The sequence below is a fragment of the Rissa tridactyla genome, chromosome 1 (genome assembly GCF_028500815.1).
Source record: "Rissa tridactyla isolate bRisTri1 chromosome 1, bRisTri1.patW.cur.20221130, whole genome shotgun sequence".
NCBI classification, from domain to species: Eukaryota; Metazoa; Chordata; class Aves; order Charadriiformes; family Laridae; genus Rissa; species Rissa tridactyla.
In genome coordinates this window covers 87,994,745-88,009,054 of record NC_071466.1, presented here as the reverse complement: position 1 = coordinate 88,009,054, position 14,310 = coordinate 87,994,745, and the positions used below count along the sequence as shown (strand labels likewise).

At 39.3% G+C, this 14,310-nt stretch overlaps 1 protein-coding gene across 3 annotated transcripts in view; it reads left to right on the top strand.

The window, feature by feature from the left end:
* Positions 1 to 14,310, top strand: part of MAP7D2 (MAP7 domain containing 2) — an 88,474-nt gene that overhangs the window by 52,994 nt on the left and 21,170 nt on the right. For all 3 annotated transcript variants that reach the window (XM_054203525.1, XM_054203520.1, XM_054203510.1), the window contains exons 3-6: positions 776 to 939; positions 8,846 to 8,960; positions 11,899 to 12,009; positions 13,336 to 13,458. In XM_054203525.1, coding sequence (XP_054059500.1) covers positions 776 to 939; positions 8,846 to 8,960; positions 11,899 to 12,009; positions 13,336 to 13,458 — 513 coding nt within the window. The remainder of the gene's footprint in view (positions 1 to 775; positions 940 to 8,845; positions 8,961 to 11,898; positions 12,010 to 13,335; positions 13,459 to 14,310) is intronic.

Genomic DNA, 14,310 nt, shown 5'->3' with positions numbered 1-14,310 from the left:
GCGTGTATGTAGGCATGCTTACTGAAGTCCTCTTTCCTGCCTTTTTATGGAATACACTTGCATGAGAAGTAGATTTTTCCTCATGATTTGTCACATTAACTTCTGCTACTTGTTCTCCTATGTAAACCTGAAGCAACAGTCCTGTATGTAATGTTGCAGTCTGAATTTCTGTAACAACAAGCTAATGTCTCAAGAATAAGATTATGACTCCAGTTGGGCAAACCCTCAATAACGGAAGTGTGTGTTTGTTTATTTTTCATACAAAGAGGAAGAAGTGGATAACGATGTAGCACCAAATTATGAACAGAATGGTGTATTTTCAAAGCGTCATAGAAAAATTGGTGTACATTGTTTTCATGTATTTATTTTGAAGGCAGTCCCATGATGAGAAGCACAGTTTTAAAGAAATTACAAGGACTTTTGCTTCAACATATATAACTGATTCACTTTAAAACCTACTCGGAACATTTAGCTTTAAGCTACAGAGGGATCTGAAACATAAAAAAGATTTGTTAACTATTCTGTACACTATTTTTACATAGGTAAGGGGCACAAAGGGGCACTTTGTCACCTTGTGTACAAAGGGCTTGCCTATTTATTTATTGAGTAAATCACTTAGATTTATTAATAGTTCCAGCACTTCTGTGCACTCTATCTCAGTGGACTAAAACCCTGTGTACTTGTATTTGTTGTTTTACTTTATTGTGGTGTTTTATCAATTTTAAAGCAGGAGAAAATTTGCATGAAGTGAAATGCACCTTTTTCTCTGCCTTAGCTGCTAGGGAACAGCAGATACTGGAGAAGGAGAGAAGAGCAAAACTTCAATATGAAAAGCAAATGGAGGAGCGATGGAGAAAACTGGAGGAACAGAGGCAGAGAGAGGAGCAGAAGAGAGCAGCCGTTGAAGAAAAACGGAGACAAAAGCTTAAGGAGGAGGAGGTAAGGTCCACTGGGAGATGTATGGCAGAGCAACTCTGTGTGATAGCATTAAACATAGCTGAATATTGACCTGCATTAAATGTTGATTTCTTTTTTTTTTGGCCCAGAGACATGTGGGCATTACTTTGGGAACTGCAACTGCACATCACTGCAGCTATAAATACTCTACTACTGCTTGTACATCAAAAACATTTTCCAAAGCTTTTTTGTCTCTTGATTTTTTTTTTTTCATCTGATCTCACAGAATAGTCATCTACTTATGCTCACGTATCTGTGACTCTGACTGTCAGACAATAAAGCACCAGCTTTCCAGAAGGTAGCTTTTAAAGATGAGTGTTTCCATAAAATGGCAAGATTTTTCTTACTGTTTAGTTTCCTGTCTGTGAAACTGAACTAATGTTTACAAAAATGTTTTGGTTTTCCTCAGTAACATAAAATCAGAAATTTTTACTTAAAGCATTGAAGAATCTAGGCTGGTTTAAAATTCAAGCACAGAACAGAATTAATCACATATCTTTTGAAGCATCTTCATACCCTTCCTCTCTTCTGTTCTGCCCACTGACATCATTTAAGGTTCTTTCTTGCTCTAGTGAGTCCAATTTCTGATGCAGATCTCTGAAGGCAGTGTGTGTGTGTCTCTCTGCATGACATTCTGTAGAAAACACTAGCACTGCAACAGATAAAGAATTAATGATTTTTGGAAAAGGGGGCAGTGGTTAAAAAAAAAAAAAAAGGACAAAAGAAGATATTTCCCTAGTTCCTAGATAAAAAGGCTGTAGAAATCTGCAGTTATTAACCTTCATTTTTTTTTCCTGCCCCCTATCTTTTGATCAAAATATCTGTGCAAAAGAGGTAAAACGTTTTTGCATGGCTTCAGAATAACATACTGCTGTCCATTGAAATTTTTTTGTTGTTTGATTTTTTTCACTTTATTCTGAAGAGAAGAGTATATCCTGCTGTTCCTCTTTCAACTGTAACATATGCTGATTGTGGCTTCTGCATAATAGCTGAGAATTCGTTTTAAAATATTTTGTCGTGTGGTACATTTCAGATTTTGGTAAGAAAAGTAGCAAAAACTGAAACAAAGGGTAGGTCTCTCTCCTTCTGTGGTAACATCATTGACATGACATGCTCCTTCCCCAGTATTTCCTGCTGTAATAACCTTTTGCAGCTAAGCAGAATTGATCCTCTCTATGGGGGGTGGTAAGGGAAAGTGGCAAGTATAAAAACTTCCAAAACCCTTTCCTCAAAGTTTACACCGAAGAGGTGCAGGGAAGGGGAGAGGTGTAGGAAGAGAGCAGCTGCCTGGTTTCCCTGCCTGCATGGTCTGCCTGTGCTGGAGAAATGAGAGCAGGGTTGTCAGACGTTAAGAGAGGCGTCAGACCCAAAGGGTCTCTTCAGTGGGGAGCCCCTCTCCTGTAGTTGCCTCCTGCACTTTGCCAGAGGTGGACGTAAGAGATTGAGCACACAGTGATGTTTCTCCCAAGCATCAGCGAGCCTGTTGTAACTCCCCAGCACCCCATACACATGATGGGAGACTTCTCTAATGGCGAGAGAAAGGCTGCCTCCAAGTTTTTGGGTCATGATATGAATACCACTCCTAGATCTGCTCACTGACCTGGTCCTTCAAGCTTAAACTGTCCAAAGCCTTTTGGGAGTCAAGGCAGGCCCAGGCCTGGCTCCTTTTCTCTCTCCCCCTTCCCCCAGGTTGAAGAACCTGAGAGAAGACTATGTGGGGAGGAGGACAGGAGAGGATGCTTGCTTGTTTGGGGATGGATTAGACCTGGTGGGAGGAGCCTCCGAAGGAGGGGAGGGTACATAGGGGAATAATCTGTAGAACAGGGGAGGATGAGAGAAGAAGGAAATGGGGTAAAGGAGACACCACCACCTCCTGGCTTCCCTTCATGTTTACTTGTCATTCCCTCATTTCTCAAATTCCACTTGAATTCTGCTAAAGGATCTGCCAGATCCCACCTTCCCAGCTCTTCTGATGAGCCTCTCAAACCCCATAGGCTTAGTAGCAGTGGAGGTCCAAGAAAGGATGTTGATGAAGTTGCAGCTCCTTGGGCATTGCAAGTTACTCACTGCTTGTGAGTCACTCTGGATGTTTGAGGCCACCTTTACTGGAAGAGCTTTGAAGCCATGTTTCCCATGCCTGGGTGTGTGTGTGTGGTGCATCCTGGACAGTGAGCCACTATATTGCAGCATGTCCTCAGTGTTTTTCCTTTTAACGCTGGTTTACACTGGGTGGGGACTGGAGCACCCATTTTACCGGCTCATCGGGTGTTCAGAGTGCCAAGTACAAAGATTTTCTTCCTTCCTCTCTGCCTTATTGGTTGCCCGTTAAATCTTCCATAAGTCTTTTTTCCTTGCTTTTTAACACAGCAGAAGGCAGCGCACATTTGTGATAGGAACAGGTTATATAAATCTCTCTAGAAAATATTGTTGGTGCATCTGTAAGAGTTTGAGATGAATGGCTCTGTGGTGACCTGTTGGCTTCCTACATCAGAGCATCCTCTGCTCAACAGTTTTGCATGCAAAGGGCTTCTCAAAGAGGAGGTGGCTACAGTTTGATTTATTTTGCTTACTTTTTCCCCTCTACAGCGCCAGATAAGAGGTGGTGGTTTTAAAGTCTCTGTTGATGGGAATGGAGCTGTTTTGGCAGAGTTCTCTGTGGTAGCTGGAGCTTGTTGCAGAGCACAGTGGAAGTGTGTCCAGTTCCTCAGACAGGAACCAAATAAATGTGTCTGAAAATTGTCCTGTCTATATTGACGGCACCTTTCTAATCTGTGGAGGTCTTCAGTAGCACTGCCCTTCCCTCCATACTACTTTTAAAGCTGCCTGCTTCCTTCAGTAAAAGCAGTTCCTGAACCTTGAGGAAAGAAGCATGTTGTTGTTCAACAGAAACTATTAAAGAGTTGCTTTTGATAGTAAGTAGCCAGTGGTTTTGGGACTGTATAAAACCAAAGGTAGTCCTCGTTTAGTTAAAATATTTTTTTCCCTTTCCATATCTTGAACTTCCATGTGACTTGGAAATACCTTGCCAATTGGGGAAGACTCTGTAGAAGCTGTGTTCTTCTACTGCTCTTGTGTTCCGTAAGACAATATGAACATCACTTGTATGGGCCATGTCAAGGATGCTAGTGCGAATAAGAGCAATAACATCCATCTAGTCAAAGATACACTTTTGATAAAACCATTAGATTTTGTTAAAAAGTAAATTGATAAAATTAGTACTGATCATACCAACGCACTAATGTTTAAATGAACTGCTACTGGTAGACAGCATCAAATCTAATCCATCACTCAGACTTGAAAGACTGATGTAACGACTGCTAAATGGAAAAGAATATCCTGCAGTGTTGGAGAGATTGTTTTGGTGCATGCGCGCTATTGGTTACATTTGTAAAAAGTATGCACTTAAACACAAGAGAATAGAAAAACTCTTGAGATGTTATAGTGTTAATTACTTATTATGTTGTAATTCAAAGTTAATTACTTTTTGAATTGTAATATATGAAAATAAAAACAGCTTTCCAAACATCTTTTAGCAATTCATATACTGAGTAGAATTCAGTTGCAAAAGTAATAAAAAAATTTTGCTACAAACTGTTTGAGGTTGCTATGTAAGCAGTCTCTCAATTTGCTGTGCGGTTGACAAGAGGAGAAGAGTTTAGTCCTCACTACGACAGCGACCGACCTCTGCTCCTCCTTGCCATTACTTGCTGCTGCAACTCCCCATGTACCTTAACAAAGAGCCTTCGTTTTTCCTGTGTTGTTCTTTGCACACACTCTTAATAAATTTTCCCTTTCTAAACACCCATAATTGTAATTGGTTGAGAGTAGAAATGAATTCTATTCACGAGGGTAGTTAAATTTAAAAATACTGTACTGCTTTTTAATGCATTCTTTGGATAGAAAATAACGAAGCTCTTTTGTTGCTATGTGGAAGAGCTACTCAAAAGATGAAGCCACCTGATAATAACAGGAAACAGCGAGCTACTTACAGCGCTGAGGAATATATAAAGAGAAGAAGAGGGTTTTTGGCCTCTTAGATGTTTGCATTATAGGTATAAGGCAGATTGTTTTAGAATTGTTCGCACAAAATATTTTAAGTCATAGTACTTGTAAAATGAATTTTTTTCCTTGTCTTCACATCTGTGTCATCTTTTACATTAAAAAAAAAAAGGAAGGTGCTTCACTCAATTTACTTGTATTCTCACTATTGGTTTGTGGATTTGTTTGGTTTTGGTTTGTTTTAATTCAGACAGTGCAAATGTTTGTGCTGTCACTTAGTTGCTAGAAAACCTGGATGAATAACTATGGATTTTGGAAAGTAACATGTATATTTTAGATACTAGCAGTAGATGGCTCTCTTTTTATGGTTTTGCTCATTCTTAATTTAACATACATGCAAAGCTTGTACATTGTAGTTTTTTGTGGAAGCTCACTATATCTTTAGTGAAGAGATTGTTTCCTCTATCTAAAGCTGTTAGAGTTCCCAAATGAGGATCACATGGATAGTTTGATATGTTTTTAAGGACGTACTTCATCTATAACATAAAAAGGAAGCGGGTTTTGCAGATTGTTTGCTACTGGAGTGCTTTGTCACCTTGTTCAGTTTTCGTCACAGACCAAATTATTAATGTATGGGTTGTTTATGCTGTACTTCCATGTGTCTTACTGTTTTCCATGGCTTTTTAGTTTTGTTCTAACTCAAAATGTTGTTGTTGTTTTTTTTTTTTTAAATAACTATTCTTTCTTCATGAAAAATGGCCTTCGTATTGTTCTTTATCTAAGCTATATCTGTAGGGCTTCATGACGTTTAATAATTATGTTCTATAGTGCTTTAATGAAAGGCTCTTTGCAAATGAAAATGAATGATCCTCTCCACATCACGTAATTGAAGATTTCAGCCTCAGATTGTAGGTAGCATGGGCTTTCAAATATGTATGAAAAATCATTTGATTTCTTTAATCTGTTTCATCATGCATTTTGTTCTTAAAATAGCACTTTCACAGTAGGTGGTATAAGTGTATTTTGTGGTTGGCAAATTAGAGAATTGCTGGTCCGTGCTCCAAGCAGCATTTAAAAAAAAAAAAGCCCAAAACATGCAAACATAAATCACCTAGATAATTCAAACTTGACTGCTTTCATCTTATCTTTTTTTATTAATATGTAACAATATTCATTAGATATGGAAAGAAAGATTCTGTGCAAGTGTATGCTTTAATAAGAAAGAAATGGGAGGGTCATTTTCCTTTGTAAAGAGTGTGGGTAGAAACGTGCATTGGGGCAAGATGCAGAGTAGCAGAAAGTAATTAAAAGAAGCAGTCTGCCGAGAAGACCTGGTGATGAAATAGAAGGTGAGGTTTGAAAAGAGTAAGTACAGACAAAGGACTCAAAACAGAATTAAATTAATATTGGGAGGTGGGAGGTTAAAGGCAAAAAGCATGAACTTGAAATGCAAAGCCAGTACACACAGGTTTTAAATGTGAAATCGAGTAATGACAACATCATGGAGTAGTAGGGGTCGAAAGAAACTGTAGAAAAATAAATCAAAGGGGAGCGACTTTGGATTCCAGAGACTAGAAGGTTGCTTTCTTTTGTGGCTCAAAGTACAGAAAGAAGTGGAAGGGTGTTCAAAACTGTGGGGCTTTTCTGTGCTGTTGCAGAAGAGGCTGTGCTTGAGCTTTGTGATGCTTCGTGTGTTTGCTCTGTAGGGAGAAAAAGGAGGAGGAAAGAGGCAAAGAGAGCATTTGCGTGCCTGCCTGGACACTGATGGCACTGACTAGACAGAAAGGCGGGGGGAAGGGAAAGAAGCAGCTGCCTGCTTTCAGTGGTCTTTGAATGATGTTATCTGATAGACCGTGAGCTAGAGACATAGAAGGGAGACAAAGCTGAAGTGAGACCTCAAAATACACGACCGAAAGACCATCTTCCTGGAGGTGTCAGGAGAAATTGTAACAGCAAGGTGGGTCCCCTGGCTGAAAGCTAACAGGGACAGGAGAGCTGAGAATGATAGAAAGCATATGTGAGAATTGCTTTTTTTTTTTTCACTCTTTGTATAGAGGGTAGTATAATGGAATTCTTTATGGTACGAGTGATTTGTAATAAAGTTAAGAGGGCTTAAAGATAGAAGATAGTGCTTGATGTTGAAATTGATTGATAATTGGTAGCAGGGTTGGATGAGGTGGAAAAAATGAGGTCAGAATAAATTACTGTGTCATGGTAGTAGAAGAGATTCTTTAAAGAAATGGAAAGCTAAAAGTATATTACAGATAACCAGAAAATGATGACAGGGCATCTGGCGTTGCAGAAAACCAGTGACCATAGACAGAGCCTCAGTAAGGCAACACGATGTTTACAGATACGTGCATAAAAGTTCAAGGCATGGTAGTTGCTGGAGGTGCCTGATGTTAGGGTCTGATCTGCTGAAGGAGCTTCATCAGAGGCAACAGGCTCAACATCAGTGCAGAGACTGAAGGAGACATGCTTGAACAAAGACTGAAATTTTGTGGTAAAATATCTCAGGAAAGGGGAATAGGAAAACTAGACTAAAGTCATGAATCAGTGAAAGTAATCTGTCCAAGAAATGCAGGAGATATTTTCCACAAAGCTGATCTGAGCTACCAAAATGTGTTGGATACAGAGCAGGGGATTGCTAGAAATTGAAGGGGATGTGATGTAATCACAGAAACCTGCCAGATTGAGTGTTTGAAGTGGATAGAGTTTCATACTAGACCAGAAGGATGTAGCAAAGGTAGTAAGTAATAAGACCAAAAATACTAAGAGGATCCAGGGGCTAAAAACCATTGGGGCAGGAGTGGGAGGCAGCAAGGGTGGACTCATCTTTCACGGTAGGGGTTGAGCTGCTGAAATGCGAGGGTGAAAGAGGTTGCCAGATGCGAATGAGGTACTGGGAGGAGGAAAGAAAGAGGGTGGCAGGTGATGGAATGGTGGGTGGGGAAGAACCAGCTTTTATCTGCTTGAAAGGAGGAAAAGAAAAAGTGCGGAGCTCATTGCCACAACAATAAACCACTGAGGAACTAGCAGAGGGAGGAGGTGGGAACAAAACTGAGTGGAGGTCTTTGAGTGAGAGTTAGGAGGTGGTGGAGGGGGAATGAGGCGACCATATGTAGCTGTAAATTAAATGTAGAGCAGGATTTGGCAAGGGAAAGAAATCTCCTTGTTCTTCCTCATCTGAAAATCTGAACTCGTCGAGCCATGGAGAAGAACATGGAGGTGGAGGGAAAAAAAAAAATCTTAGAACAGCACAATCAGGGCAGGCACTAAAAATAATACACAGGGAAAAAAAAATAAATCAGGAGCTCTTAAATGCCTAGGCTGTAAAGAACATAGTGGAAGGAAGGAGGGAGTTTTTGTAAAAATAAATAAATAAATTGAGCATCCTGCAAAGTAACCTACTTTGGGTTTGAAGTGATCATTTATCTGCGTGGCTAGGAGGAGCCACTGGCATTGCAGCAATTTAGCTGTGCTCAGAAAGGGATGGAAAAAAAATCCTGAGGTCTGCATAGACAAGAAGGAGTTAATGCTTGTCGAGCATTATTCTTATACAAATTAAGTCCAGAGCACAGCAGCAGCCTCACCAGCAGGAGCAGATGCTAGGCAGTGATGCAACCTGTGTTATTTACTTAGGCCTCTGTAGTGACCTCAGTGGCTTGCAGACAAAGGATACACAGATCTGGAGGTAGGTAGCATGCTGATACCTTCTTTATTCAGTCCTTTTTCTTTTCTTGCAAACAAGCTCCTGTCATCACCTTGCGTGGAGCAACAGGGGAACTGTGTGTTTTTAGCGTGGTTTCAGAAGGAGGGGGGGGTGGAAAAAAGAGCCCCCAAAGAACTGATTCAGATCTGCTTTCTGGTTTTGTACCAATAAAATCAGGAACGTTTAGAAGCCATGATGCGTCGGTCCCTTGAACGCAGCCAGCAGCTGGAACAGAAGCAGAAGCGATGGTCGTGGGGAGGAGCACTGGCTGCGGGCTCAGGAGGGAGAGATGGTAAGTGAAACAGGCTGCCTGCATTGCAGATCTGGAAGTGCAAAATGCATGAGGTTGTGGAGGTAGTAAGTATGATGCATTTTATAGTTAGGGTGGTACTGTAGGGGCTACTGCCTTGGGGCATGAATAAATGCTTTGTAATTGCTTGCCAAGCTTCCTCTCTCTAGTATCTTCTGGGGAGAAAGGTCACTCCTAACTTTAGGAATGCAGATCGTTTTAATAGAGTAATCAGAATCTGTTGGGAGGATGCTAAATGCTGAAATTAAAATTTATGCTCTCTCTCCCTTATTCTCTTCCCCCCCGCATTGTCTTCCCATGCACACAGTTAGCAAATTTAATATTCACCAGAGGACTGAGCGCTGTCTAAGCCTTGCAAAAGATGATCTGTTTTTGTTTGGTACTTCTAAAAACCTGACGGGAATTTCTAGATGACTATGCAGCATGTGCAGTTTAAAATAGTTTGGGTTTTTCCCCCACATACTTTTTGTTGCTGCTCTTTTTGATTTGGCTTCAGAACAAATTCTTTTTATTACATAATCAGTCATGTACTGCTTTTGTATTTCAAAAAGATGCATGTTTTCTGTTTTAAATCATATAATTTATTTAAATTTGTCAGGTTTGAATAAACCGTTGTTATGGGGAAAAATATCCATGTTTGCGTGATGATGAAATATGACAGTTATTCTCTTTCAAAAAGTGTGTAAATATACTTAACTCTAAAAAGACAAACTGTTTCACATCGTAGTTTTCACGATACGCCATCAAAAAAGCCAGGAAATGGTAACAAAAGAAGTCTCTTATACTTTGAGAAAGAAAACAGTTTGTCTTTGTGATGCAGTTTATGCTTAATTCCACCTCCCCCAATTTATGCAGTAATTTCTTTCACCTCTTTTTTGCTCTGATTTCTCTGCTGTGTAGGTGAATCAGAAAATACCCCACCCCCTGTTCTAGGTTTAGCTGCCAACACCCTTACTCCAGACCCTGTGACCTCTACTGCTCCTGCTGATTCCTTCAATGGTATTTCAGAGAATCATAGTACCATTGTGTCTCGTTTATAACTGTTCTAATCACTGTAATCCATCCACTGATCTTGTCCTTCCTAACCACTGTTTTCTTATTATTTCAGTCTGGTGCTCTACAGCATTACCCTTAGTGATGTGGACCAAATGTCTTTTTAATTTCCTTTTAATTTTGCCATAGTGGAGCAGTGCATGCCTCACATTCCAGCACAGTAGAGGCATTTCATGGTTTTCTCACTAACTGTAGACTTCTACCGCTCAAATTCTCATCTCTGTCAATTCTGTGGGCACTCCGTTTTTGTGTGCGTGTGTGTAAATATAATTACGCGTATATTTGACAGTTCTAATGGACATGCACAGGTGCAGATGCTGTTTTAAAAAAAAAAAAATTCAGTTGCGCAGTAGGAGATGATGTGCTACAGAGATGGTGTTTCATCAAAACAGTCCTCTTTTTCCATCTCGAGGGCCTTTTTCTGCAATATTTTCAGAATAAGCAAATTTGGTATAAACAGCCATGCTATGTTTTCAGCCTCCTGAAGTGGATTTTGGCCAAGCTGGTATTTGTAACAAACTCGAGTAGTTGACTTTGTTTAGGCAATCGTGTTTTGTTTTCTTTTATATTGTTCAGCTGGTTTTTGGTTTTGTTTTTTTTTAAATTATTATTCCCATAAAAGGACTACGAAGTAGATGAGTCTGCCAAAATTAAGAAAGGATTGCATATAGGATTTCTAATTTTGATTGCAAATGTACTTGGCATTTTGAAAACGTAACATAGCCTGTGCTATTAAGAACTAGGTTCCTTCTCTCCCCCCAAAGGAGGAGGTAGGCTTGGATATTACTCCTGCTGAATCCACAGTAAATGTTGTTCTGCCTGAGATCTCTTAGCACTACTATTTCTGTGCAAACTGATTCAAATTTTTGTACTAACTGTACAAAGAGCTTTGGGTGTGCAATGGACGTTTTGCAGCATACCAGCATTTTACCTGCTTTTTTTAAAAAAGCAAACAAAGGGAATTTTGTTGTTTACTGTAGTATATGGGGGCAAATCTTGCAGACCCTGCTGAGGCAATGTTTTGATGGATGTAATAGGGGATGCAGTAACTTAAGGGCTGCAGAATTAGCGCCACATATGTGTCTGTAGTTGAAATTTAAGGGATAAAGCAACTATGCTCCTAGCTTCTGAGCATCACACAGTGATCATCATACACTAGTACTCCGTAGTAATACTTGAATAACATTTTTCTGTCATTCAGTTGAATAAATGGCAAGGTAGGAAATAGATATTATGCTCAAACAGACTTTGTCAAACAGTATTTCAGCAGAAAAGTAAAGCACTTGGAGTAGTACCGAAAAGCACTTTTTTTTGTGTGTTTAAATATTCTCAAGCACAGAAAGATAAAGACAAACGGGTGGTGCCAGATCAGTCATGAAAACAGTGAGTTCTCATTGTGTGAACGCACAAATGTTGGTTATTTCATTTTCGTATTAGAATTCTAGCAGAGGTCTACCCGAGCCCTTCCAGACTGGACGTAGAGGGGAGGGGGAATGAAGATGAGGGGTTCAGAGTTGTCATGTGTGCAGTTCGTTTTCTTTAGGTAACTTTCTGCTTGTGCTGGTATTGAATATCTTCTGTCAGAATGACTTCACTCGTTCAGACCTGACATATAGCTATTTGCCTATGGCAGTATTAAAAATAGGCTGTTGTAAAACTGGAATGTTAAATTCACAAGCAGAAAAGTTGCATTGCAAAGCACGTCGTATAAAACGCTGGTCCTCCAGCAGTCGGAAAGAGCTTATCTCATGCCTTATTCAGTGATACGATCAGTGGCAAGGGCCAGGAGTACAAATGCGAGGTTAATTTGGGGAGTTTATCAACACTGTGATGCGAATACAAATATCTTCAATGCGTCTCTCTGCAGCATGTGACAAACTTTCAGCTTCTACAATGAATCTGCCAAAGCAAATGGAATCGCCAATCAGTAAGCGCCTCTCCTCCTCCACAGCGGCAATAACACATTCCCCCGACAGAGGCAAGTGAATATGCTGGTCTCCTACCAGCATAAACTCTCCTGCTTAAAGCACTTCTTGTTCATATAGCTATGTAACTCGCTTATGTCTATTATTCAAAAGAACTCAAACATTTGGGGGGGATTGTAAGTTAGTACAATAAAATAGTTCTGCAGCCTGTCCCAAGACTGTGCTGCCATGCTGGAGATCCTAGGCCAGCGACAAACGCTGTGGGGGTTTTTTTTTGTTTTTTTTTTATTGATTCTCTTTCAATTTTTGGCGCTCCAGCAAACAGGGTTGTAAGTACATGCGGCAACTGCAGCAATTTCCTATAACCGTACAGCTTGTGATCTTCTAGCCAAATAATGAAAAACAAGCAAACCAAACGTGTGGCTCGACAATAGACGTGGGATGTACCGCGGGCAGAAGTACGTCCGATGAGCCACCTGGGAGCCTTCAATCTGATGACCAGAGTTGTAGAGCCCTTTAATTTGATTTGAAACCCTGATCCATCAGAGGCTCAGCAAAAGATGATCATCCTGCGGGATTAATGATTACTAAACGCTACAGAGAGAAATGAGGAGTTCACCCCATCGTGAACTCTTTGGAAATTTTTTGGTTTGTTTTGTGTGGGTTTTTTCTTTCCCCCTCTTTTTCTTTTTTTTTTTAAACTCTAATGAGAATAAAATTAACTGAAATAAGCGACAATGAAGGCTTATTTCTGGAATGAAAAGAGAAGGTAAATTTACTTTTAATTTCTGAATTGCTTGATGAAAACTCATCAGTAGCTTTGAGGGTATGATGATAGGTGGCTATATATATATATGAATGTAATAGGAACATCCATAAATATCTTTCTTACGTAGTTGATGCTTATATTTATGGAGTAGGAAGGAATGCAGACATATTGTATAAATAAGACTTATGCAATGCAGTGAGACTGCAAATTTTAAATGCAGTCCTAGTATGGTTGGCACACTAGTGAGTAGCTGCGCCGTTATACTAAATGGTTTTACTACCTTTTCTACTGGGGAAAAAGGCAAACCTTTTCCATGCTGAGTCATGAAAGCAACCATTTTGCAGAATGGAACATGCCTCTGTAAGAACAAAATGCAACACGGTTTTAACCTTACTATATTTATTGTACAGGTGGGAAGATAATTTAAAATGATGGAGAAACTAGAAACCTTCTTTTTCAGAGGGGATGAACATGATCTTTAAATATTATAAATCTCAAACACTTCAAGTTTTTTTCATTTCATTTAATCATTTCATTTCAGTTATTTTAACGTAACATTGTTTTATTTCTTTGCATTTTAAATTTTATTTTATTTGCTCCCATCCTTCAGCTCACCGCATGCATCTTAGTCCAATGGAAAACTTTATTGTTTCTCGACTGCTGACTCCCACACAGTCATCTTTAGCCAGAAGCAGAAGTACATTAATGCTTTCTGAGCAGTACAATAATCCAGGTAAAAATGTGAATTACTCTGAAACCGTTAAGGTATGGGTTTGGTTGCATTTGAGTAGTTGAAAGAAATGAAGTGCTATGAACCAAATGACAATTTACATGATAGTACAAATCAACGATTAAGTTGTTCATGATAGCAGTGTATTTAAAAGCTTCAAAACCACATCATCTTGTCTGTCTTGTTCTAAACGTCTTTTTAAAAAGAACATGGTTAAAAAAAATACAACAAAAACACACAAGCAAAAAATGAATTAACAAACCCACTAAAACCTAAGCCAATGGAAAACTGAATATATTTCTTTAAGAAACAGATTTTTAGACCAGTGTGTGACACCTCTCAGAGGCTTTATTTGATATATTAATGTCATCCCCTTTTATACCCAAATAGTATGTAGAACACAAATCCCAGTGCACCATTTGAGCCTTAATTATTTTTACTAGAGTTCCAATTCTTTGCTGTTAAATTACTTTTTGCCTTTACTGTGTGACTATATGTGTATTTTTATGTGTGTGTGTATATACACAAATAGAAAATGATACTTACTTAGAGGAAAAAATGGAGGCGCTGATAGGAAGGTGTCAGTTCCAGAAATTATTTGTCTTTAAGATACTAAAAATTAGGGACGATAGTTACTATTCCTATCTGTAAATGTCAGTCTAATAAAACTCTTATTTTGCAAACATCTACAAAACTAATGTTTCCAGTCCTGCTAATACTTAGACAAGTGCCTGACTTCCAGAGTAGTTCCTGCTTATAAAGCTATAGCTAGTCATAGTGTTTGCTGAAAGAAGGACAAACAGGTTTTTTTACTTTTATTAAAAACAAACCCCACACCTGCAAAAGGAAACATTC